The following is a 24598-nucleotide window of genomic DNA, read 5'->3' as shown; positions in this document are numbered from 1 at the left end:
AGCACTCCTGGTGAGGAAGTGCACTGCTAACACAAGGAGCGAAGTATAGACATGCACAAGTGATGTAATTACTGTGCGATGCCATAAGTTAGTTTAACGTAGTTTTGTAGTGTAGACATGCCCTAAGACAGTGACTTATTTGTGTGTGTATGTTTACCTGCTTTAACCTTGTAAATAACTCATTTCTTTTTCTTAGTAAGTCTTTAGTTAGTTTATTATAGGATGGGCTACAAGCATTTTCTTTGGTGAGATATCTAAGGTACAATTGAGCTGAGGGTAAGTCACTAGTCCTTTGGGACTGGAAGTAACCTGAATATTTTGATTTTTTTGGCATAAGGGACCATCTGTCACAAAGATAGGGGGCAAGATAGACCGGAGTATCCAAGGGGACTGTCTGTGACTCCATATTAAGGCTGTTGTAGTGCTTGAGGAGTTCACACTTGATACTTGGTTGGTGAAATCTAAGTATAGAACACACAACCTGTTTGGAGTTTGTGTCCTGCTTCTTCACAGTCTGCCCTGAGGTTGGCACTCATGGTCATGAGCAGCTCTAGACAGCTTGACATAGGGAAATAAAGACGTAGAGGAATATTGATGATAGAAAAGATGTATGTTTAATTCATAGGTGTCTGTTCTAGAGAGTTTTTACAACTGCATTGTTCAGAAAGGTATCTTGCTTAAGTAGTTTCCTTCCAAGTGCATAGGAGATTGGGAACAATTGACCTGGTTTTATTACCCAAGAGTATTTTGAATCATTGTGTTCTACATAATGAAAAAAGAGCTGTACCTCTTTTTTCTGTCCTGGTAGAGTGAAGATTAGACATTTGTATTTTTTTCTTAACAGGTAACTGAGGCAAGTATGCTAATTATAGCCCTTTATAGGAAGATTAGATTTCACTTGAGAAAGTGTAGAAAATTAACTCAAAATAACAAAATGCACTTCAACCTTCAGACATGGAAAAGAACCTGTTTAATTGTGTATGTTTGGATGTGAGACACCTACCTTAGTGTCAGTCAGATTTGTTTCTCAAATTAAGATGCACAGCTCATTAAAAGCAATAGGCTAGAACATTTCTTTCTGTACAGTTGGCATCTCATTAATGATGTGTTCAAGGAAAAGCATAATTCACAATCATCTGACGTGTGTGTGTGGGGGTGTATGAATTGTGCATGAACCTCTCTGAAATACTTTGCATTTACACAACATGTTTGGCATTTCCCTGTCTATTGTTTGGAAGGGACCCAATTTTACCTGATATTGAATGCCCTTAATTCCTATTGCTGTCAGTGGGAATTAAAGACATGCAGCACCTCACAGAGGTGTGCTCATCTTCTTGCAGGATCATTGCTTAAGGCTAGTTACATTTTTTAAGTTGCAAATATCAGGCCAAGTGGCAGAGGAAAACAGCTACAACCAGAAGAACTTACCATGCTTTGTGATTCAGGCGTTTGTCAAGTAGGTCTTCACCCCTTGCCTCGATGCTGCTTTTCTCACTAGGTCTGTGTAGTGTATTTAGCATCTCACCATTCACATTGGAAGCTGCTTTTCCCATTATTCTACCTACACCATTGATTTTAGTGGGAACTGACCCTTGTGAGTTCAGTCCATAGGGTCTAAATCTAGGTCCCCTATGCACTCCAAGCTCATATTGACTTCATAGGGAATTATGGGTGCATAGGGATTGGACTGAACCCATAATGAGCACATTTATTATGCTGATTGAGAAGTTTTACAATTAAGCAAAACATTTAGATACTTCAGTTGGTAAGTTAAATGTTTGCATTCCTTGCTGTTTTTCACAGTCACCTTTTAAAATGGTCTTATATGTTTCAGAACCGGAGCAAACGACTTGGGAGAGTCCATGTTGTTCTTGGGAATAAACCATGTGATTTGGATTCTCTCATTTCTGCATTAACGTATGCCTACTTCCTAGACAAGGTAAAAAGAAAAATGAGATCCTGACTTATTTGTTATATACGTAATAATGTTCAGCAAATAAAAACATGCATGTACAAAATTAGGGTCTTCTCCCTTTGCAGTCAAAGACAAGACTCCCTTTGAGTTAAGTGGGAGCAGATGGCAGCCCTTTGTTATACAGAAGTAATGATCTAGAGATTATCTGCATGCAAGAAACGAATGGCAATAGTGAAAACCCGAAGAACATCTTAATGCAGTTTAGGTGAAATTCATTGCCAGCACATGGCCTATTCATTGCTAAAATCTGATTTAAGTGATGCATAGAACTCATGCAAATCCTAATCCTCTGCACAGGGTTGAGTTTCATCCTAAAATCTTTGATACAAATAACTTATCCATTGTTATCCTTTTGGTTCATTAGACTGTTGATTCACAGGAAACAGAGGACAAATTACTGTTATTTACTTACTACTTGTGTCACAGTTGCACCTATAAGACCCCTTTGCTCTAAGCATTGTACATATGCATAGTAAAAGTCAGTCACCACAGAAAGTGAAATCTTGACCCCTCTGAAGTCAATGGAATTTTATGGGGTCAGAATTTTTTATCTTGACTTTAGTGGGATCACAATTTCACCAAGAGTGATTAAGTAACTTGTCTATAGTCATTCAAGATATGTGTTGTAGCTGGGAATTGAACTAAGATCTCCTGATTTTTAGAGCAACAGTTTAACCATGAGACCAAACTAAGTTTGAAAGGTAAACATTGACTGCAGGTCAGGGCCGGCTCCAGACCCCAGCGCGCCAAGCGCGTGCTTGGGGCGGCGTCCCGCGGGAGGGCGGCAGGCGGCTCTGGTGGACCTGCCGCAGACGTGCCTGCGGAGGGTCCGCTGGTCCCGCGGCTCCGGTGGAGCATCTGCAGGCATGCCTGCGGGAGGTCCACCGGAGCCACGGGACCGGCGACCGCCAGATCGTCCCCCGCAGCGTGCCGCCCTGCTTGGGGTGGCTCAAATCCTAGAACAGAAATAGAATTTTTAGTAATTCCCCCCCACTCATTTTTCCAACATCTCTACTACAGCTACATAAAGAGGAATCAGCAAAAAGGAATTATCTGGGGGCAAATAAGATTTATTGATGGGCAAAAATTCAGACAAAATTGTCCCAATGAAAGTCAGTTATTGTTTTACATCATTCTGACAGATACACATTCTCCTGTTACAGGTTAGTTCCCCGGATGTTCTATGCTTGCCCGTGCTGAACATACCAAGAAGAGAATTCAGCTACTACCCAGAAACAAGGTTTATTTTGGAAGAGCTGAATATCCCAGAATCATTCCATATCTTCCAAGATGAAATCAATTTGCATCAGCTGAATGATGAAGGGAAATTGTCTTTAACGCTTGTTAACAGCAACATGCTGGCAAGGTATAGTGTTCTGCGTACGATAAAGTGGCCATGTTAGATTGAGCTGTTTTAAAGGTTATATTTTAAGTAGTTTTATGACTATAAATGCTGTCTTAACATTTTCTGTTCTATATCTGTGACACAATGTGGAATCACAGAAGAGATAGAAGATCCAACATTGTTTTCCCTTCATTATGACCATTGAATACAACATGATACACGTATTAGTCTGTTTCACTTTTCTGATGGACCATTTAATGTATTTTGCTAAAAGCCCTTGATGTACCTTCACAGATCTCAGTTTAGACGCTGCTGAATTAGATTTATAATCCTAGAGTTTTATGTAAGGTCTGTAAACAGCAGGTCACACTTTCACTGCCGGTTAGCCTTCTTCCTTTAGCAAGGGCTAACTATCACGTTCCTTTGGAGATAGCCAAATACTTGCTCAGTTGCTTTTAACATTCCTCTAAGAACAGATTAGAATTTAAGTACAAGGGGAATTTTCAGTCTAGAAAATGAGGTATCTAAAACAGGCTAACCTTTAAACACAATACATGCTCTAAATGCAAGTTACAATAAGCTAAACTCTGCCCTCAGTATCGATGCAGCCCCACTGACTTGTGTGTGAGTATCTGAGGGCAGAAATTGGCTCAGTATTCTTAAATTATAAATGCAATAATAAAGACAGTAGAAGAAAAAACACAGTTACAAAGCCCATCTTTGCCTTTTTTTTTTTTTTGGTCTAAAACAGATTACCCCACCTCTCTGATGGATTTTTCTGGCCCTACTGAAGTCAAAGAGAGTTGCCATTGACTTCAGTGGGGTCTGGAATTTCACCCGATTTGTCTGTAAGGCTCCCAGCTCTATTTTCATTTTTTTGGGACTTTAGCCTCTTATTGTAGTTGACTAAAAAAACCGTAATACTAGTTTTCTTAATTATTTTAGCTAATTGACTTTTCATTAAAACATATCTTATATTCCCTCCAAGCTTCAGAAATACTTCATATCCTGGATATATTAAGAACAGATCCATAGACACAGAAACTTCCCAATATGGCACTCAGAGTCTATCGTGAGGAGGCCATATAAGCACGTAGACTGATAGGGCATTAAACACAGCATGCTTAGTTCTGCCCACACTTGCACCAGTAAAGTCTCACAGAAGTAAATGAGTGTAACACATTGTACCCTCAGTTTGGTTATTTATTTGGCATATGCATTTCGGTCAAGCAAAACCACAATGTTCTTATCAATGATGTTCATTGTTGATTATTGACGATGTTCATTTGGTTATGGACAATTAGGAAATGGAACACTGCATAGCTCCTAGGATAAATGAAAAATGTTTATGGGAATTTTTCCAAACAACGATTTAATTAATATGTAAATACATGTCTTGTGAAAAGTGCAACTCCTTTGTCTTGACCCTTTATAGATCAGGAGAATTAGACATCAGTTCTAAAGTGTAGGAACGTAGACTCTTGTGTTGTTGAATCAAAATTTCAGATTTGTATGCACACGGCTGGAGCACATGCAATGCCTGATGCATGCAGTTTGGAACACAAGGTTTGTGACCAGTGGGCCCTTGGTACCTCCTGAACATAGAATACCTACTTATTTATGGATAGGGTTGGCAATTTCATACCTCTACAGTCTCTACTGGTTGTCAGTGGCTTGGATAATGTGAAAAGCAACCTGGCTAATACAAAGGCTTCCCCTTTCATCTCTGATAAACTATCCATCAATTTTAATAATATCAATAAGGTACATGTACACAAAGCTTTCCATCCCAAAGGATTCTAAACTGTACAAACTTATCCCTATATTTAGTTTTTATATAAGTTTAATTCTCCATGTTTAATTTTATATAAATTTAATCCCCCCCCTCCCAATGTTAGGCACGGTAAATCCACATGCAGCATTTATTTAACACTACACAGAAGCACTACACAATCCTTTGGGATAGGAAGTGAAAAAGATTATTGTATCTAGTTGAAACTGTAGAGGGAACTACCCAAGTTGGGTTTGGCCAGGGCACAAGGATTAACACATCATATTACAAAAAAGTGCCATGGGCTCCTTAATGATTAGATGTGCTTAGGAGCTCAGGTTGAGGTCTCATCCAAAAATATGGCCTCTCTGCAACACACAGACCCTTAATATCTTTGGTCCAGTATAAACTCAGAGGATGCCCAGGGAAGGGTATAGTGACTTTAGGCCACCTTTGCATCCTCCCAATTCTGGGATGGTTAGTGTCCCCAGCATAATGCAGACAGCCATGGGGCCTGTCTCTTACAACATCCTGTCCCTGACTGCCTATGGGCCAGAATCTCTGCAGTCCTATATGCTGCAGCCTGTATGCCAGGGTTTGTGAGAATGGTTCCTTGGAAAATTCCTTGAATGGCATTATTCATGTTCCGGGTAAATCCTCCCCCCAGACCAAAGTGGAGCTTTTAGAGCTCCTTGGCATTGCTCTGGCCGTTGTAAAGTGGCTAGAGTTGGGGTGAGGCTCAGAGTGAAAAATGCCACTTACTGAGTCACCAGCCTCTCTTCTTTGCACCTTTACCAGTGAATTTTTCTTTTTGCTTTAAGATAAACAACGTTGTATCTGTACTAGTGAGAGGAAAAAAACAATTCTTTGAAATGTGGAAACCCTGCTAAAATGTGAATTAAAAGTTTTACATAAAACTCCAACTTCTTTAACTTCGTGGCTGTCAAGTCTTCGCATCATGAATGGGCCACCCAAATACCCCTAGAGAGCCTGCTTCAATATGGAAATAAAATCCCCTCCGACCACATATCCCTCGTTGTCACCTACCACCCCAAACTGGAACCCATACAGGGTATCATCAAACAGCTACAACCCTTACTCAACGGGGACCCCCATCCTGAAGAATCTTTCCTGAACCTCCTCTTCTGGCCTTCAAACAACCCCCTAGCCTTTCCAAGGTCGTCATCAGAAGCAAGGTCCCCACAGACCAAGACACACCAATTCAAAGTGGCACCAGACCCTGCCAGAATAACAAATGCAAAACCTGCAGACATATGTCCACTGCTACAATGATCAATGCCCCCCACAACACACGTGTCAAGATCCATGAGTCCTACACATGCCTATCACAATGTGTCTTGTGCACTACACGCCCCAGTAATAACTATGTGGTTGAAACCAGACAATCACTACGCTTTTGAATGAACTTACAGAGGAAAATGATAAAAGACAAAAACACCGTATCATCCTTGGGTGAAAATTTTCCCAAAGCGATCACTCTATATCTGACCTATCAGTCCTCATCTTCAAAGGAAACCTGCACAGCACTTTCAAAAGCCGAGCATGGGAGCTTAAATTCATAACTTTGCTAGACACTAAAAATCATGATCTTACTAAAGAGACTGGATTTAGGGGTTATTACAACAATCTGTAACCTTCTAAACCCCATCCCCTTTTTTTCCTATGACTACAGGGGTGTTAATGGGTCACTTCACTTTGAACAGTCCCTTAGAATATGTGCTAACTACTTATGCTAAACTATCTGTTTGACCTTGTATTTAGCTGTGACATTCTAAAAGTACCTTTCCCAGACATGAGGAAGAGCTCTGTATAGCTCAACTGCTTGTCTCTCTCACCAACAGAAGTTGGTCCAATAAAAGATATGATCTCACCCACCTTGTCTCTTACAAGCATTCAAGTCTGAGTACATACTAAATATCAAACAGTAGTTATTTTAAAGAAGCTAAGAATCTGTCACTCTACAATGGTGACTTAAGTTTAGGACATTGTGGTCAAGGAGTTAATTAACATTTTTGTATTGTTTCATTCACAGTAGAATTTGAATAAGAATGACTAGAATGTACCATTGTGCTAGCAGCTGTTATTTAAAAAAAAATAATTTGTACTATTAACCATAGCAAAGTAACTGAAAAAGCTACACTGGTGTGTTTTACAGATCAAATTATTAAAATTTTTGTAATTTGTAATTTTTTAAATTTTGTATGATAGTGATGATAAAAGTTTGGAATCAGCGGTTGTCAAAGTCATCAATCCAGATGAGCGATGTGATGCCAACTTGGGGTTACAGGCGTCTTCTTCCTCTTTAGTAGTAAAAGAGATTCTTCAAGAGGCACCAGAGTTAATCACTCAGCAACTGGCTCATCTCCTCAGAGGTGAGAGATTACTCTTTATATTAAATACTGAAAGATTTAATGGAGTGTTGCAGAATTTGCTCATGCAGAAAGAGTGCGATCCATTCTTTGGTTAACAATCCCTTTAAAGACCACGGGAAGCTCCATAAAAGAAGCAGGGAGTAAAGAGTTTGTTAAAGAGTAACATTATATTTAATATTAAAAATGTGCATTTAAAAACAGGCATGAGGGGTCTTTACTGTATCACTAGAGAGGAATATTAAATGGAGCTATCTGCACATCAGTTGGGTAGATGGAATAGCTCTTATAGTTCTAACTTTGTTTCCAGGGATTGTGTGGTATTGGCAGTAAAGACACTCTTACCCTGTGGTATACAATGAATATGGCTCAAGATCCCATGCTTGCATGTTAAAACGTCTCCTAATCAAAGCCATGTTTATTTAATCTTGTTTTGGTGGTATAATGTGTAACTTTCATGATCTAAGAATGCCATAATCAAATTAGCATGACACTTTCTTCTCAGTTTGCCTCGTTTGTGCACCACAGTATTAAGCAGGGGGGCTTCAGTATAGTCACAAATGTTTCTCAGTTTTCCTTTTTAGCTTGTTACATTTGTCGACATCTTCAGTTTCTGCAGTCACTGCATTTAAATTTGTGATATCTGTTAGATAGAAAGCTGAAGCTGTAAAAGAACTGACTGTTTCCCATAAGTCAGTTATGTAATTTTATCATTCCCGCTTCAGAACATACTTTAAAAAATAACCAGTTTAAATTGTGAACTCATAGTTGCTACATTTTTTTTTCTGAAAAATTAACTTAGACAAATGTTAAAACTCCAGTGCTGAATTTTTGCATACACCTAAGTTTAAGAAAAGATAGAAGTTTATTTTACTCTGTTCTGTTCGGGACCTCATAACATGCCCTTCACCATGGTATCTGAGCTATTGAATTTATACTGAGAGACTACAAAATTTGGTATTTTCATGTGTTCATGAGGAGAGGGTTTTACCAGTAATACAGAATTTGGCCAAATCTCTTTACATGTTTCATAACTAATGGTCCCCAGTAAAGCTGCCATTAAATATTTCGCAGTCTGCAGATCTCTGTAGAATAGCGCTATGGGAAACTGTGCCCTCAACTAACCAAGTAAGAATAATCATTTATCTTTGTGACAGAACCAAAAAAAAAGGCATTTGGGGGATTTATGTCAAGAGGCCTCTGTGACAATGCAAAGTGACTGAAGCTAGTAGGATATTACAGATAATAAAGCCTTTATGTAGTTCATTATTTAGAGGTAGAATTATAGCTTATTATTCAAACACTTTAAATATATTTGCTATAAAAGTTAAACATAGACAAGATTTTTCTTTTGATGCAACCATAAGGGCCCAATCCTGCAGATACTTGTTACTGTGTATAGTGCTTAGCACCATAATTAGTGCTGTTGAAATCACGAGGATTATTCATGATTGTAAACATTATTATTTGGTAGTAAGTGTTTGCGGAATTGGGCCCATGCCTAATGGAATTACAGTATCTATCTTATTATTAATACAGCTTCAACAACAATGGTATCTAGTTACTCTGTTGCTAGCTAATGATCTAAAAAAATCGTAAGGTACTGAATTAAACAGTATAATAAGCTCTGATGTGATTAAAAAAAAATTAGTAGTTAGGAAACCACATTTACAAATTCAGGAAAAAATAGTAAATACCTACATCTCTTAATTTTAATTTTTAATACATTGTCCAAGCTGTTAAGACTATAAATATTTACAGATAGTAGACCAAATTCTGTCCTTACAACTTACCCAAATCCTACATATACAGCTGAACTGTTATGAGAGTCTTGCCTTTTGCAAGAGGACTGTCAAATTTTGGGATCTCGAATCACTGTTGGGAGCAGCTATGGAGAACAAGCCAATCAATTACAGTACTGAAAATGTAGAAGATATACAGATACTCATATACAGATATCAAAATGATTTGCTCTTCATGGCCATTCTGACTTTGTAGCTACCAGCAAAGGACCATATTCTGGGGTGAGGAATGGCTGTTTTGTGCTGCACTGCCAGTGGATATATGCTGTAAAGCTGACATATCTCAGTCTAGCAGGATTGCCCCAGGGCATAGGTGATATTCCAGTGGCATAAAGCCAGTATAGAAGTACCGACACTACTATTCCTCTCTTTTTCTACAATAGCGTAAAATAATTGTATAATTTACATGGAGCAATTTTTGTTGGAGTTTAGGTTCAGCGAGCTAACGTGAAAGTCAGTGCTATGAATTTGGATTTGATTTCATAAAATTGCTGAGCGGAGATATCACCACTGAAGTCAATGGGAGCTTTGACATTTACTTTAGTGGGCACTGATGCAGACCTCTAGAATGCATGGAGGGGTGATTTTGCAAGGTTAGTAACATGATTCAAATGCCTAGGTTTAGAGATATCTTTTCAGTTGTGCTGTACCAGTTGTGACAGTTTAATTAGGTGCCATCTCAATAGACTTCTTTGGAATTCTGAAACTTTGGCCCACAGCCTGTTAGCACTATTAATTAATTTTAATAATAGCTGAAAGTATTTAAAAATACTCTGACGTGTACTATTATAAGTTTGAACAAATTAGACATGCTTTTGAATGGAAAAAAGTGAGAAGGGAAGAAAAGGCATATCCATGCAAAATTTAACATCATTAATGTAGGCAGTATTAATATTTAAGGTCTTTTTTAAGCTGTATGCTTTCCTGATATCTTTGTCTCTTCTTCAGACACACTATAAGTTAATTCTACCCTTGGGCCTTAATCAGAACCTGCTCCAGGAGTCAAAGTACTGCACAATCATATCTGCCTTAAGCCAGTGCTTGTTCTGACTCTGGATTTGTGCCAGAAGCAAACAATTATAAAATCTGCCAGAGTCTTGGGCCTGTATTACTTTATTTCCCCAGAGATGTTTAGTAGGGGACTGTTGCCAAACTCAAGATCCATTAAATTGCTGAATCATTACATTTTCTGTTAGAGCCAGCTGGCAAGGAGTGATTCAAAACACTGATTGTCAGGTACCTTGAGTCAGTGCATTCTCGAAAATGCCTCCTGCTGTTTATTTGTATAAGGCCTTGAAGGATGCCACAAGATGCAGATTACAACATGTAAATACTGGCAATTTTTTACCAAGATGAACAACAATATTTACGGATACTGAATTTGATTTTTCTGGATATGAGCTGAAGCATTAATACATTTCAGTGCAGTGCTGGTGCAGTTTGGCTTTCAAAATTAGTTTGTTATTTTAGCAACTCACACCAGTAACATTTTTTTTAAAAGGTTCTTTTTGGGAGTTTGGGAAAGGTGCCAGCATTTATCAGATGGATGACTCACACTTTTCTTAAATGGTCATGAAGTCCAAGTGAATTGCATCCCTTATTATACATATAATATGAAAGAGAAAGGGGAACATTTTCAGCTCCACCAAACAATGATTTTTTGGCCTGATAAGATGTTTTTCCTAGTGTGTCTAGAAACAAAGCATTTTTTGGAAGGCAACTATTTTTGCCAGCAAGATTGTGTAGCATTTCAGCTATGAATCTTTTTATTAACTGCTGATCATCAATGAGAGCTGCTTTTTTGCTCTATGTACAGTTTTCACGAAAGGTTGCTTCTTTCCCCACCCCCCTACCATCCTTTCTTTTTTAGCTTAATGATCAAAACCTAGGTGAAAAAGGGAGGTGTCTGTATTTTCACTGCACTGTTCTTTTCAGCCACAAACTTATCATGCAAGAGATGCCTGTGCTGTTTTTAATGTTTTCCCAAAACAACTTCTGCCTTCATTAGATCATGTTGAATATTAATGCACAGCAATTGCTTTTGGCAAAAGTGGTGCTTCTGAACTGCTTTGCAAAAGGAATAAAATGCCCATCATTTTTTTAAAGTGGCATAGCATATTATCCAATGTCCTCTCCCCTCACCCCACCCCCAAAACCCAGTAATGCAGTGTGATGCACATAGTAAGAAATATCAACCCTTGGATTATATATTGTATTTTCTTTTGCTTATGTGTTGGTGGACAGAAGAGCTTCTGGAGTCCTTTCAGGAATCCAATGGGAGTTGCACTAGCTCTCAGTAAAAACAAGTTGTTGGAAGGAAGTGTTCTTAGCTGATGGATCCCCTTTAAAACAGATACTTAAAAGAGTACATGACTAAATGGGCTGCTGACTTGATTCAGTCTGGGAGAGTGGTAATGAAAGTGATATACTGGGGTCCCACTGAGCCCACCCATTCCACCAGCCTGGGCTCCCTCACTCTGTCCTGCAGTGCCAAGCCCTCAAGCCTCCTCCAGCACACACACAGGTAGGGCCACACCCAGCTGCAAAAGACACAGACACTGAGATCTGCTCTGCATGGGACGACAGCTCAGGGATTGCTCAGCACTCCAGTGCACACTCCCTCAGGAGCATAAACCCCAAATTGTATTGTCTTGTGCTGCCCAGAAATCCGTACAGTGTAAGCTCATGAAAATTGCCCCCTCCCTCAATGTGGAGGAAGATATGCGCAGCTTCCCACCCCCCCCCCATGAATTGCACAAACTGGGTTTTAGAAAACAAAGCAAGTTTATTAACTACAAAGGATAGATTTTAAGTGATTATAAGGGATAGCAAACAGATCAAAGCAGATTAGTGAGCAAATAAATATGCAAACTAAGCTCAATACACTAAAGAAACGGGTTAGAAGTAATAATTTCTCACCCTAAATGTTGTTTTAGGCATTTCTTTCACAGGCCACACACCTTTTCGGGTCCAGGCTCAGCTCTTCTCCCCCCCTCTCAGTCCTTGTTTCTTAGATAGTCTCAGCAGTCATCCTGGGCAGGGACTCAGTGAAGAAGGAGCCCTGATTAACTCTTGCTTCCCTGCCTGAAATAGAATTTACATATGGTGGGAATCCTTTGTTTCCCAGTTTGGTCTCCACCCCTTTTATGGAAAAATACTAGCAGACCAAGATGGGGTCCAGTACCAGGTGACATAATCACCTGACTCGGCAGTGTCAAAGCAGCATCCCAGAAAGCTTCTCAGGAACGAGGGAAATTAGCATCTTCAAAGTCCTAATGGCCCATCCAGCCAGATTGCCTACTGTCTGGTGGGCATTCCCCAGGTGCAAACACTTTAGTAATTTATACATAGTCAATGTTCCTAACTTCAGATACAGAAAAGATACATGCATACCAATAGGATAATCATAGTCAGTTCATCATAACCTTTCCAATGATACCTCACATGACTCATCTTGCATAAAACATATCTTAGTTATACCATATTCACATCAAAATATCTCGATGAAGAATATGGGGCGTAATGCCACAGTGTTTTTAGCTGATGGGTATCCTTTACAACAGATACTTAAAATAGTACATGACTTAAATGGACTGCTGACCTGACTCAGTCTGGGAAAGTGCTAATGAAAGAATGCCTACAATGAAGAGAAATGAGGTGATGCAATGTTACTTAGGACACAAACTGAGTTTGTTGTTTTTCTAAACTATGTGGGATCTTAAACCCCATAAAGAAATTGAGAGGTCCATATCCCACTAATATGCAGGGATTTTGTGTGAATGTCCTATTAATGCTAACAAGCACATGGTATACTTTGAAGGAAGAATACAGCCCTGTGTTGACATTGGGAATTGCAGATGTTCCTACATTAGTTTGAGAAGACTCTTTCTCTCTTCCTTTTTTCTTAGCAGAAGAATTAAACAACAGAAGGCTTACGACAAAAAAAGCTTTTAAAATTGGGTGCCTGTTTGATTAATTACTCCATTAATGCTATAAGGTCTACATTTCATGTTGGGATGAGAATGCTTATTCCTCTTAAAACCGAAAGTGGGTTTCCGATCAGAATGTTTTGCACACAACCAGAATATCTCAAGTTGCAACTATTGAGAGGAACCTAGCAATCAAGAGTTCAAGCTGCTTTCAAATAGCCAGTTGAAATGCATATCTGTACTCTTTCTTGCACCCATGTTCAAACTCTGATTTTAAAAATATGCAATAACTCACATGTGTGTATCCTAATGAGGGTCTGATCAAATTCTAAGAGAAATTCACAAGAACATATCATGCCAGTGAAAACCAGATACAGGGACATAGCAGTATAGCGTTATCTTCAAACAATCCTTCAAGCTCTTTTCATTTGGGAGCTAAAGGTAAAAATGTTTAGAAACATTAGAAGTCCCTATTTTAAAATATATTTATAAGGATTGGCAGATTAATTTAAACTAGCTTCATGAATGTTCAGAAAATCATTTTTACAATGCTCTATAATAAAACTGTTCTTGAACTGAAAAATGGAATTGTCACTGGTAAGAATTTTTATTATGAAGATTCGTTCTGATTTAAGGGGCTTAATTCTCCTTTTCCTCACACATGTGTATATCAGGAGTAACTTAAAGTCAAGGGATTTATGCCAGTATAAGGCTGGTGTGAGATTAGAATCCAGCTGCCATAGTGTCTTGGAGTCAGATCTTCAAAAACCCCTAGCTCACAGTGATGTCCATGGGCATTAGGGGCCTAATTATCTTGAAACGCTGAGCCCTAGATTTTCATTTACCTGAACTCCACTATTTATTTAAAAGAAATAGAAATTGACGGTGTGAGAAACACAGAAAAAAATATTTTGCTCAAATTGCAAGAATCAAAATTTATTTCCCTTTTACTGTTTCTGTATTGCCCTTGCCTTCATCATTTTTTTTAGAATTACATAATCATGCACTTATCTCACAGCTTAACTGAAAACCTGGATTGATTATACAAAAGCTGTAGTGTAATTATTGCTCAATCTGTAATCAATTGTAATTAGACTATCTGATATATTAAAAGAAAATTAGTAAAATAATATTATTGTAATTGTACTGAAGCATGGCTTACTTGATCTTAGTTCTTTCTATACAATTAGGTACACAAATCTGGGTTGACTTTCTACAAATCTTTAATTCTGAATTGATGAGCTTGTATGGTTTTATATCTAATACCTGTTACTTTATTGCACTTTCCAGTACTTTGTGCTCTGATTTCCTCTGCTTCTTAAGGTATTATTTTTTAAACCCATTGGTTGATGTTTCAGATGACACATACAATAATAACTATTCCATTTCTTATATTTAAAAAACCCAACCAACTGAACCACCACTAAAGATACAGGCCTACATTTTGAAAAATGAATAAAGATTGTGGGTGCTTCAGTTTTTGGATACCCAACTTTACATACCTGAAAATCAGAACCCTTAAGGTGTCCAAAAATTGGGATGCCTAAATCACTACCAACTTGTGAAAATGTGGGCCACAGTATATATTTTTCTATACAGTCTGTTTCTTATATGATTTTTAATACTACCACACAGAGAGGGATATTTAAAAAAATAGGACTGCCATAAACCCAAGAAAAGTAAGGGTATTAAGACATAAGAGAGAAATTCTGGAAATTCTGAGATAAGAAAGAAATTCCATCCTGGATTCACCCTACAATAAATATTAAAAGTGTCTACAGTCTCTCCAGGGAGTGGTATGTTACAATATTTTTTATGGCTCTACGTATTTTCAGGTTATATGTCTCCATTTTAAAGTTAGGCCAAATTCATCCCTTGAACTAATATGTCAACTAATCTCTGTTTCTCAGAGAGATTCACTCCCTACTTCAGAGTACTACTCCCACACCAGCATTTGCCTGCTAGTGAGGCCTATACTTCAGTTGCAAAATTGTTTCCAGTAGATGATCACCCTGCTTTCATGCACTTGTAACTTTTTGAAGAAAGTTACTATTGAGAATAAAACATTAATCTATCCAAAGGTGATGGTTGTAAAGTTTGAGGAAAATCCTTTCAGTGATCAAAGGGTGGAACCCCCCCCCCACTTTTCCAATTTTAAAACATTTAAACTATACTTTTTTGACAGGACTATGCCAAAAACAACCAAAATTTGAAATTTAAAAGAATTTAACATGGAAATAATCCTTGAGGAGAGGAGTGTATTTGCTAGGTTGTAAAAATCTTTGCTGCTTCACAGGCAGGGCCGCCCGGGGGGGTGGGAAAGTGGGGCAATTTGCCCCGGGCCCTGCAAGGGCCCCCACGAGAGTTTTTTGGGGTCCCCGGAGCGGGGTCCTTTACCCTCTCCAGGTGCCCCAGAAAACTCTCGTGGGGCCCGGGCCCCCGGAGCTTCTTCCGCTCCAGGTCTTTGGTGGCAGGGTGTCCTTCCGCTCCGGGGCGGAAGGACCCCTCGCTGGCAAATTACCACCGAAGTGGGACCCGCCGCCGAAGTGCCGGGTCTTTAGCGGTAATTCAGTGGCGGGGGGGCCCCCACCATGGGTCTTTGGGGCACTTTGGCAGCGGGTCCCAGAGCGGAAGGACCTCATGCCTCCGAATTACCGCCGAAGCGGGATCCCCCCGCCGCCGAAGACCCCAGACCCCCTGTATCCTCTGGGCGGCCCTGTTCACAGGGAGTTGACCCCCCTCCCAGTAAGGCACTTACCCAGCTATTCAGTGTTTTACATTGAAAGAGTGGGGGATTCCACTCATTTTACAAGCTTGTTGTCTAATGAACAGAGTACTGGAGTGGGAGTCAGGAGACCTGGATTCAGTTCCTAGCTCTGCCTTTAGAATCATAGACTCTAAGGTCAGAAGAGGCCATTATGATCATCTAGTCTGACCTCCTGCACAATGCAGGCCACAGAATCTCACCCACCCACTCCTGTATCAGACCTGTGTCTGAGCCATTGAAGTCCTCAAATCATGAGAACACCTTTAAAGACTTCAAGGTGCAGAGAATCTTCCAACAAGTGACCCATGCCCCACGCTGCAGAGGAAGGCGAAAACCCCCCAGGACTTCTGCCAATCTGCCCTGGAGGAAAATTCCTTCCCGACCCCAAATATGGCAATCAGCTAAACCCTGAGTATGTGGGCAAGACTCACCAGCCAGACACTCAGGAAAGAATTCTCTATAGTAACTTAGATACCATCCCATCTAAAATCCCATCACAAGCCATTGGGCATATTTACCGCTAGTAGTCAAAGACAAATTAATTGCCAAAATTAGGCTATCCCATCATACCATCCCCTCCATAAACTTATCAAGCTTAGTCTTGAAGCCGGATATGTCTTTTGCCTCCACTACTCCCCTTGGTAGGCTGTTCCAGAACTTCATTCCTCTGATGGTTAGAAACCTTTGTCTAATTTTAAGTCTAAACTTCCTGATAGCCAGTTTATATCCATTTGTTCTTGTATCCACATTGGTACTGAGCTTAAATAATTCCTCTCCCTCCCTGGTATTTATCCCTCTGATATGTTTATAGAGAGCAATCATATCTCCCTTCAGCATTTCTTTTGGTTAGGCTAAACAAGCCAAACTCTTTGAGTCTCCTTTCATATGACAGGTTTTCCATTCCTTGGATCATCCTAGTAGCCCTTCTCTGAACCTGTTCCAGTTCAACCTGGAACCTTTAACCTGCTTCGTGATGCTATGCAAGTCACTTAGCTCTCAGTGCGTCTTGCCTAGTTAGATTATGAACTCTTTGGAATAGGGACTAAGGCCTGGATCCACAAAGGGACTTAAACATTGCAATGCATTTCAAGCACCTAGAGAATCACAGGAACAGCACAGCTATTCACAAGTCTGAATTAGGGGCTTAGGCTTCCTGTACAATGGCTGAGGAGAAATTGGCGCTTAAGAATGTGATCCACAAAGCCAGCAATGCTAGGGAGGGACCCCCTAAACTAGCCAATGGGAGATGCTGATGAGAGCCTTTCCCAGAGATAGGTGCCAGAGTCTGGGCTGCTAGCGATCCGCAATCAGGAACTCCTTTCCCAGAATCAGATGGCTTAAATACCTACGTGGGTTTTTATGAGAATGGGTTAGGTGCCTGCTTCACTGTACACTACCAGCGCTGGAACTGAGGGGATGGAGAGGATCAGGCCTCCCACTTTTTAACAAAAGAAACATATTTGCTGTGGGAAAAACGTAATCGTATTGCTAAAGGCCAACATGCACTATGTACTCCTGGGGGAATTCTGTGCCACTGCACAAGCACAGAATTCGTGTGCCCTGCAGATTCTCCCTCCCCCCTCCCGCCCCCGCATAATAATAGATTCTGCTGGGGAGGCACTGCAATTACACCTTTTGCCCACCAGGGGTTGCTGTGGCACCAGAAGAGACGGCAGCTGGCTCACCACAGGAGCAGCCAGCTGTGGAGAGGGAGGGGGCACTTTGGCCTTGTCCCCCCACTTCTATAAAGATTCTGGTGCCCTTGCTGCACACACAACAGCCAGAGAAAGAGGAGGTGGTGGTAGCCCAGTGGTTAGAGTACTCATCTAGGATGAGGTTCCATTCCCCACTCTACCTGATGGGAAGAATGGATTTGAATAAGGGACACTCACCTCTCAGGAGGGTGGCCTAACCACAGAGCTATGGGACACTCTGATGTCGAGCTCCCTCAGTCTCTCCTGTTGAAATTGTTCCACTATGTATAAATAATTAAAGAGTCATTGGGCCCGAGAGAGAGTGAGAATGACCCTATGAGTCCCCTGGTTAGGGCACCCACCTGGGAGGTGGGAGACCCAAAGTCCAGTCCCCCAACTCCAATGACTAATTATTTATACACAGGGGCACTCTGATCACATCTACTTGATTGAGCCCTGCATACAAGATAGGCAGGTGAATGCATGTCTTCCCCTGTTTTGTGGATTGCTCAGGGGCTTAGGTGGGAGACAGGTGTCTAGATGTCTACAGTGAGGCAGCAGTTTGCATGCCAGGAAGAAACGTAGGCGCCGAGTGATTTCAGGTGCTACAGGGTTAGGCAGGGGTTTTGTGAATCACAGTGGAGCCTAAAACTGGGACTTAGATGCCTAAGTCTGGGGCTAGGTGCCTACGTATCTTTGTGGATCTGGGTCTAACTGTCTCTTCCTATGTGTTTGTACATGTCCTAGCATAATGGAGCCCTGATCTTGGTTGGAGTCTCTGTGAGCTACTGTAATATAAATAATAATGCTGAAGTATAAGATTGTATTATTCTTAATTTAGCATGAATAATTGGCAGTGAATGTTTTCTTTGGGCATATTAGCAAATGGGAACAAAGCCTTCTGAGAGTTAAAGGATGACCTTGAATCCTTACCCCGCCAGCAATATCTGTCACATCAAGGATGGAATTTGGAGGATGGTATGCTCTATGTAATCCTCTGAAAATACATCAACTCTATTTAGGTCTTTTAACAGAGTGCCAATTGTGCTGCAATTATTTAATGGACTCATTTTTTTAACTTTGAAATTAATATGTCGTATTTGGCTGAACGTGCTGTGCTTTCATCTAGAAATACATTGGCATGGGGTCATCTAGAGTCAATTACACTGGAGTGACTAGTGACTGACTTAAATCATAAGTTTAAGGTTATCCTCAAAGTCCTTTGTGAAGTTGTTACTTGTGTGCTGTATTCGGGAAGAGTTTTGTGTTGTATTGGTAATAAGAAGGGCAATTAGAAATCCTCAGACATGGAAATAATGGAGTCAATAAATATGATAAAATCAATCATTTGCTTGAAATGCTTAATCTAGTTTTGCTTAATTGTAGTATGGGTGATATTGTGTATGTATTTGTGTACTTATTTCAAGGTTCTGCTGGCTGTATTTTAGCAGTCACCCTCTATGTCCATTGATACTGACATCCCATGTGGGGAAAAAGAAGGGAGATCAGCTACCAACCAGGATGGATTTGTAAACAGGTGGCTCCCAGAAAAAGCAATTACTTGTACTTAAAGAGACATTCACTTCAAAAAACTTCATGCTAATTTTTGGGCCCTATCATGAAGTCAATGGGAATGTTGCCATTGGCTTCCTGGGGCAAGATTGGGATTGTTATGTTTAAATATAACAAACCCCTATAGAAATAGAAAGTATATGATAAATTGAAGTAGCTTTTCCTAATATGCTAGATTTATCAAAATAACAAATTAACAGTGTAGATTTTTAAAGAATTTGATATTTTGGCTGCTTAGAAAATGGATATTTGGCATGTCAGTTTGTACTGGTCCTTGTAACAAGTATATGAAGGCTATAGCCTCACTGCAGAGTTAGCTTGAGTTATCTACACTTGAATTAAGGCATCTTGAGTAAGACTGGATTACTTTATGGGGTGATTGTTAGCAGCTGATGCGTTATGCTAAGTCTAGCTGTAACCTACAAATCTATATCCCTGACAGGCCAGCCTACTCAAATTAAAAAAAAGCACCAACACATGCCAGTTAAGGCATGTTATAACTTGAGTTAACTCTACAGTGAAAACAAGCCCAAAGGAGGAAAGGACTTTAAAGGGGGAAGGGAGAACAAGGGTACAGTAAGAATTGTAGTTTCTCTAGTACCTTTTCACTGTTGTACAGGAGGGGTTGACTTTGCTGTTTCACATTTCAGGAAGCATTCTCTTCCAGTGTATGTCTATGGAACCCGAAAGAATTACAGAACAACAGGAAGAAATACTGTCAATTCTAGAAGAAAAATTTCCAGAGCTGCCGCCTCGAGAAGACATTATCTCTGTTTTCCAGCGGAACCCATTTAAGGCTCAAGGTAATGCAGTTTACTTCCATTCCTCAGGCAGCTTGGCATTTTTGTCATGTGGCTACATCTAGACAGAATGGATCATTATGTGAGATGACAGTAGTTGAAATAAAAAAATAAAAAATGGAGCATAGAAGTCTTGTTTCTGTGGACTATCAGCGCTATCTGAGATTCTAAACGCGATAATTAATATTGTCTAGTAATATTGTCTAGTGGGCCCCAACACAACATGGTGGGCTATAGGCACCGCTCCAGCCATAGGCAGGATACTCAGCTACAGCTCAATGCCATCTTGGGGGTGGATTTTACCTACTGAACCTATTTCACCTGCACAGAGCTCAGTTTCTTGGGCTCTATGCTGGTGACGTGACTTTAACCCTAAATAAAGCTTGAAATAGCAAGAAGTTATTTTAATAATGGAAAAGTATATTTCTTGTTCATTGTCACTCAGAAATGAGACTGAACCATTTTTACTCCATGCCTCCAAAAACATTCACTATCTGGGTTTGAAGGTGCTTTAAACCTGGGCTAGCTCCCCTGGCTGGGGTATAGGCTAGTGCTCCCTGGTGCTGCTTTCAGGCAGGTTGGTAATCCACCCACTTTGTAATGAAGACACAGGCTAATTCACTTGAGCACTGATAGTCCTTCAGTGCTTTCCCTCAGTTCCCGCCATGTGCCCAGGTAGACAGAGAAGTTCTCCCACAATCCAGAAAAACATGGAGGCTGGGAGAAAAAAGTCTTTTCCCAGCTGGATTAGAGAGTGCAACGTCAATGCAGCCTCTCTGTGAGAAACCAGGTGAAAATGGCTCCCGCTGAGCTGGCTGACCTCCCTGATTGCATGAGCTAGGTTCAGCCAGTCAGGGGCAAAGGAGGAAGAATGTGTGACATCCACCACATGGCTTGGCTCAAGTGATCTGCCCTAATATTCAGCATCAAACTTGAAATACATTGTAAACAGCAGTGGGGTAGAATTTCTGAACATTGGGCCTGGTTTTCCTAAACACACTGGTATAAATCAGTAGCAGTGCCATTGAAATCAGTGGACCTATATTGAAGTGAAACTGGAGTAAGTGAGGGCAGAATCAGGCTCATTGTTCCTTATGTGTTATTAACTGTGCTCCAACATCTAGGTAAAGCAATATACAAAACAAAAGACACATACAAAAAGCTTCTATTAAGAGTTCATGCATATGAACAAAATTCAGTGAAACGTTGTCACTTCATTGATACAATATAAAAGTGAATAAAGCTTGATTTCAGTGGTTTCTGCAGCTTGAATAAAGCAGTTGACATGGTTCTAGTGCTTCCCAGCTCTGCCATGTACAGTCTCTGTATATACATTAAGAATGTCAATGGCCTTTTTTTGCTGCCATGTCGCATTGCAAACTCATGTCCACTTTGCTTTTCATTATTACCCCGAAATCCCTTTAATCATCACTGCTTCCCTAGGACATCTCCCTCCGATTGAGTTAAATTTTTTTTGGATGATTCCTCCCAGATGTGTTAGCTTTCTGTTTGCACAGTTGAAATGAACTGAATTTTATTTTCATATTTCTGGTCCCTTTAGGTGCCTGATGGGTGTTGCCAGTTTACACCAATATGCTCTTAGATCCTCTTTTAGATCATTAATGAAAATGTTTAATTATATTTAAAAGGCCATACACTGCCTGTGATCATGGGCACTATTCATATTTGACATTCATGGCCCCGATTCTACAAAGACTAATAAATGAGCATAACTTTGCTCATTGTGTGTAGGCCTATTGACGTCAATGTACGAAAGTCAGTGGCAAAACTCCCATTGACTTCAGTAAGGCCAGGATTTTACCTAACAGGATTACTAACAATGCGTCAAGTGAAGTCTGCCTGTGTCTCTCTTTAGGATTGGCTGTTAATGAAACTACACTGTAAAAAAAAGTTAGCCACTTTGCTACTACTCTTGGAAGCAGCTTTAGTATGGCCATGGATGCCTCATAATTTTAAGTGTCCCTGAACAGGGACATAGCGTACCAGCTACATTGTTCTGTGTTTTATCAATATTGTTTATGATTTTATTACAAATTACATAGTTAGCATTGCATATGTTTGTGTGCTCTATGTGCAGATAGATGGGAATGAGATTCTGAGGTCCTTTGCAAATCAGATGAAAGTTTTGCCTTTATGTACTCTTTATAGGGGGAGGGCCGGCTCCAGGCACCAGCGCAGCAAGCAGGTGCTTGGAGTGGCCAACGGAAAGGGGCAGCACGTCCGGCTCTTCGGGGGCAATTCGGCAGCGGGTCCCTCAGTCCCTCTTGGAGGGAAGGACCTCCCACCAAATTGCTGCTGAAGAATGAAGTGGCGGTGATAGAGCTGCTGTCGAATTCCTGCTGAAGAATGAAGCGGCGGTGGTAGAGCTGCCACCGAAGTGCCGCCGATTGCGGCTTTTTTTTTCTCCCCACCACTTGGGGCGACAAAAACACTGGAGCCAGCCCTGATAGGGGACAGATAGCTCAGTGGTTTGAACATTGGCCTGCTAAAGCCAAGGTCATGAGTTCAATCCTTGAGGGGGCCATTTACAGATCTGGGGCAAAATCAGTACTTGGTCCTGTTAGTGAAGGCAGGGGACTGGACTCAATGACCTTTGAATGTCCCTTCTAGCTCTATGAGATAGGTACATCACCATATATTAGTATCTAGTTTGTTAGGCAGAAGTGGAACAATTCAACAAAATAGCAGTTCCAGGTTTCATCTAAGAAGCAGCACTCATTTACAAACCTGAATCCATAGGTGTACTGGTTATTTTGGGCACAATGAGAATAGATATTCTGCTTATTAAAGACTCTACTGTCTATATATAGTAATTTTTGAAATGAAAACATCAAAGATTCTGAATATACATGAGAACTGCCAGTTCATCTTGTCAATAGATTGCTGATTGAAGAAAATCTAGCTACTGCATTCATTGATGAGCAGTTATGATTTATATGACTGTTTCAGTCATGAGTGGCTATTTGGCTATATTATCTGCGTTATCAGTAGGGATCAACTGACCATGTTCCTGTGCGTCATGAATTATTTAAATATAGTTTAGAGAATGTTGCAGCCTTTTACCTGGACATCTCCCATTACAGTAAATGAAAGCTATATGGTTAAATGAAATATTTTGAAAATTCACAACATTCCTGGCTCCTATATAGAGGAATCCAGATCCCACGATTAAAGTCACCCACTAGATGATGATGATAAAATCTCCTGTGTCAACAATACACGTTAATCTGTTCCTGAGGGTTATATTAATCTTTAATCCCACACAGAAACATCCATTGGTAAAATGTTAGTTTAAGGAAGGTCCATGGTAGAATGCAATCTGAAGTTTGTATTTACAGCATGTACCTTAATTGCTTGAGCTCTGAATGATTTGTTACAACAATTCTATTAGTGCCAAAAGTCTTATATCCATGATCTGAAGAGTAAAGATTATGTGCACTTGTTGACAAGTAGTATTCGATATGCTTCCAGATCAGAGCCTTTACAACTTCATCGAGGGAAACTGAATATGAGTATCTTTGTCTTTTAATTCTTTTGAACTTTGTTTACTCTGATATTAAAGTAGTAGTGCCATACTATTAATATTAATTTAAATTACAAAATAATAATGTTAATTTTCTGATGTGAACCCATAAAAGCCAGAAGAGTTAACATTAAGGCTAAAATTCTGGTCTTAACTCATCCTGTTGCATTTGACTAGCTCTGAAACTTGTATGTACTGAACAGTTTTTCTGTATCTCAAACAGGTTTAAATATTGAGGAGGCTATGTTGAAGGATCTCAAGGAGCTGTCAGATGGAGAAATTAAAGTTGCAGTTAGCACGATGTACATGACCCTTGAGGTAAGAGGAAACATAAATAGAATATAGCTGCTAAACAACCAAGCTGAAGAAGGTGGCCTGTTCTTTCGCATAGATTTTCAGTTACTTGTTTTCTCAGGATAGAGTATGTGCAGATTTTGTCAATGATGTAATTCATTTTTATGAATGCTGTAGTTATTTGTGGTCTGACTTTCATTACTATGCATCTGAATATCCTTTCAAATAAAAGTAATTTACCAGGATGCTTTAGAGCGACAGCTGCAGAAAATTGCAATGCTTGGATCATAACTTACTCTTCCGTGCAGTGGGGTTAATAGTCTCTCAACTCGTTGAGAAAAGTGTCCCCTTGTTTTTTTACTTTTATACACCTGCTTTGAATGTGCTGAAAACAGTCACATTGGTCATAAATTATAGAAATTCCAGGACTGATAAGAAATCCTTCCAATTTGTTAATTAGATGGCTGCTTGTCTCAGGCATTTCCTGTGTTAGCAGTACTATCAAAGTCATTTTTTTGATTGCTGGTTTTCAGTCTCACACCTCTGAACTGACCCCACTTAAGCTGAAGTGCTCTTAGTTAAATGTGTGCATAACTATTAGCCGTTCAGTGTTATGCATATTTTACAGATGTTCTTTCCCCTCTAGTGTACTGTTTTTAATGAATATTGTGCTGATACCACTTTAGATTTAGCTGTTATATGTGTAGAAGTACAG

The 24598-nt window shown here is 39.9% G+C and overlaps 1 protein-coding gene across 1 annotated transcript in view; it reads left to right on the top strand.

Annotated features, from left to right (window-relative positions):
- The first annotated feature begins 3251 nt into the window (after positions 1–3251).
- PRUNE2 (prune homolog 2 with BCH domain) overlaps positions 3252–24598 on the top strand; it is a 142845-nt gene continuing 121498 nt past the window's right edge. The window contains exons 1-4 of the mRNA XM_045022105.1: positions 3252–3341; positions 7321–7484; positions 19896–20048; positions 23813–23907. Of these exons, the coding sequence (XP_044878040.1) occupies positions 3331–3341; positions 7321–7484; positions 19896–20048; positions 23813–23907 (423 nt within the window). The 5' untranslated portion in view covers positions 3252–3330. The remainder of the gene's footprint in view (positions 3342–7320; positions 7485–19895; positions 20049–23812; positions 23908–24598) is intronic.

Source organism: Mauremys mutica, chromosome 6 (genome assembly GCF_020497125.1).
Source record: "Mauremys mutica isolate MM-2020 ecotype Southern chromosome 6, ASM2049712v1, whole genome shotgun sequence".
Lineage (NCBI taxonomy): Eukaryota > Metazoa > Chordata > Testudines > Geoemydidae > Mauremys > Mauremys mutica.
Note: the sequence above shows the minus strand (reverse complement) of the source record. Positions and strands in the feature narration are given on the sequence as shown.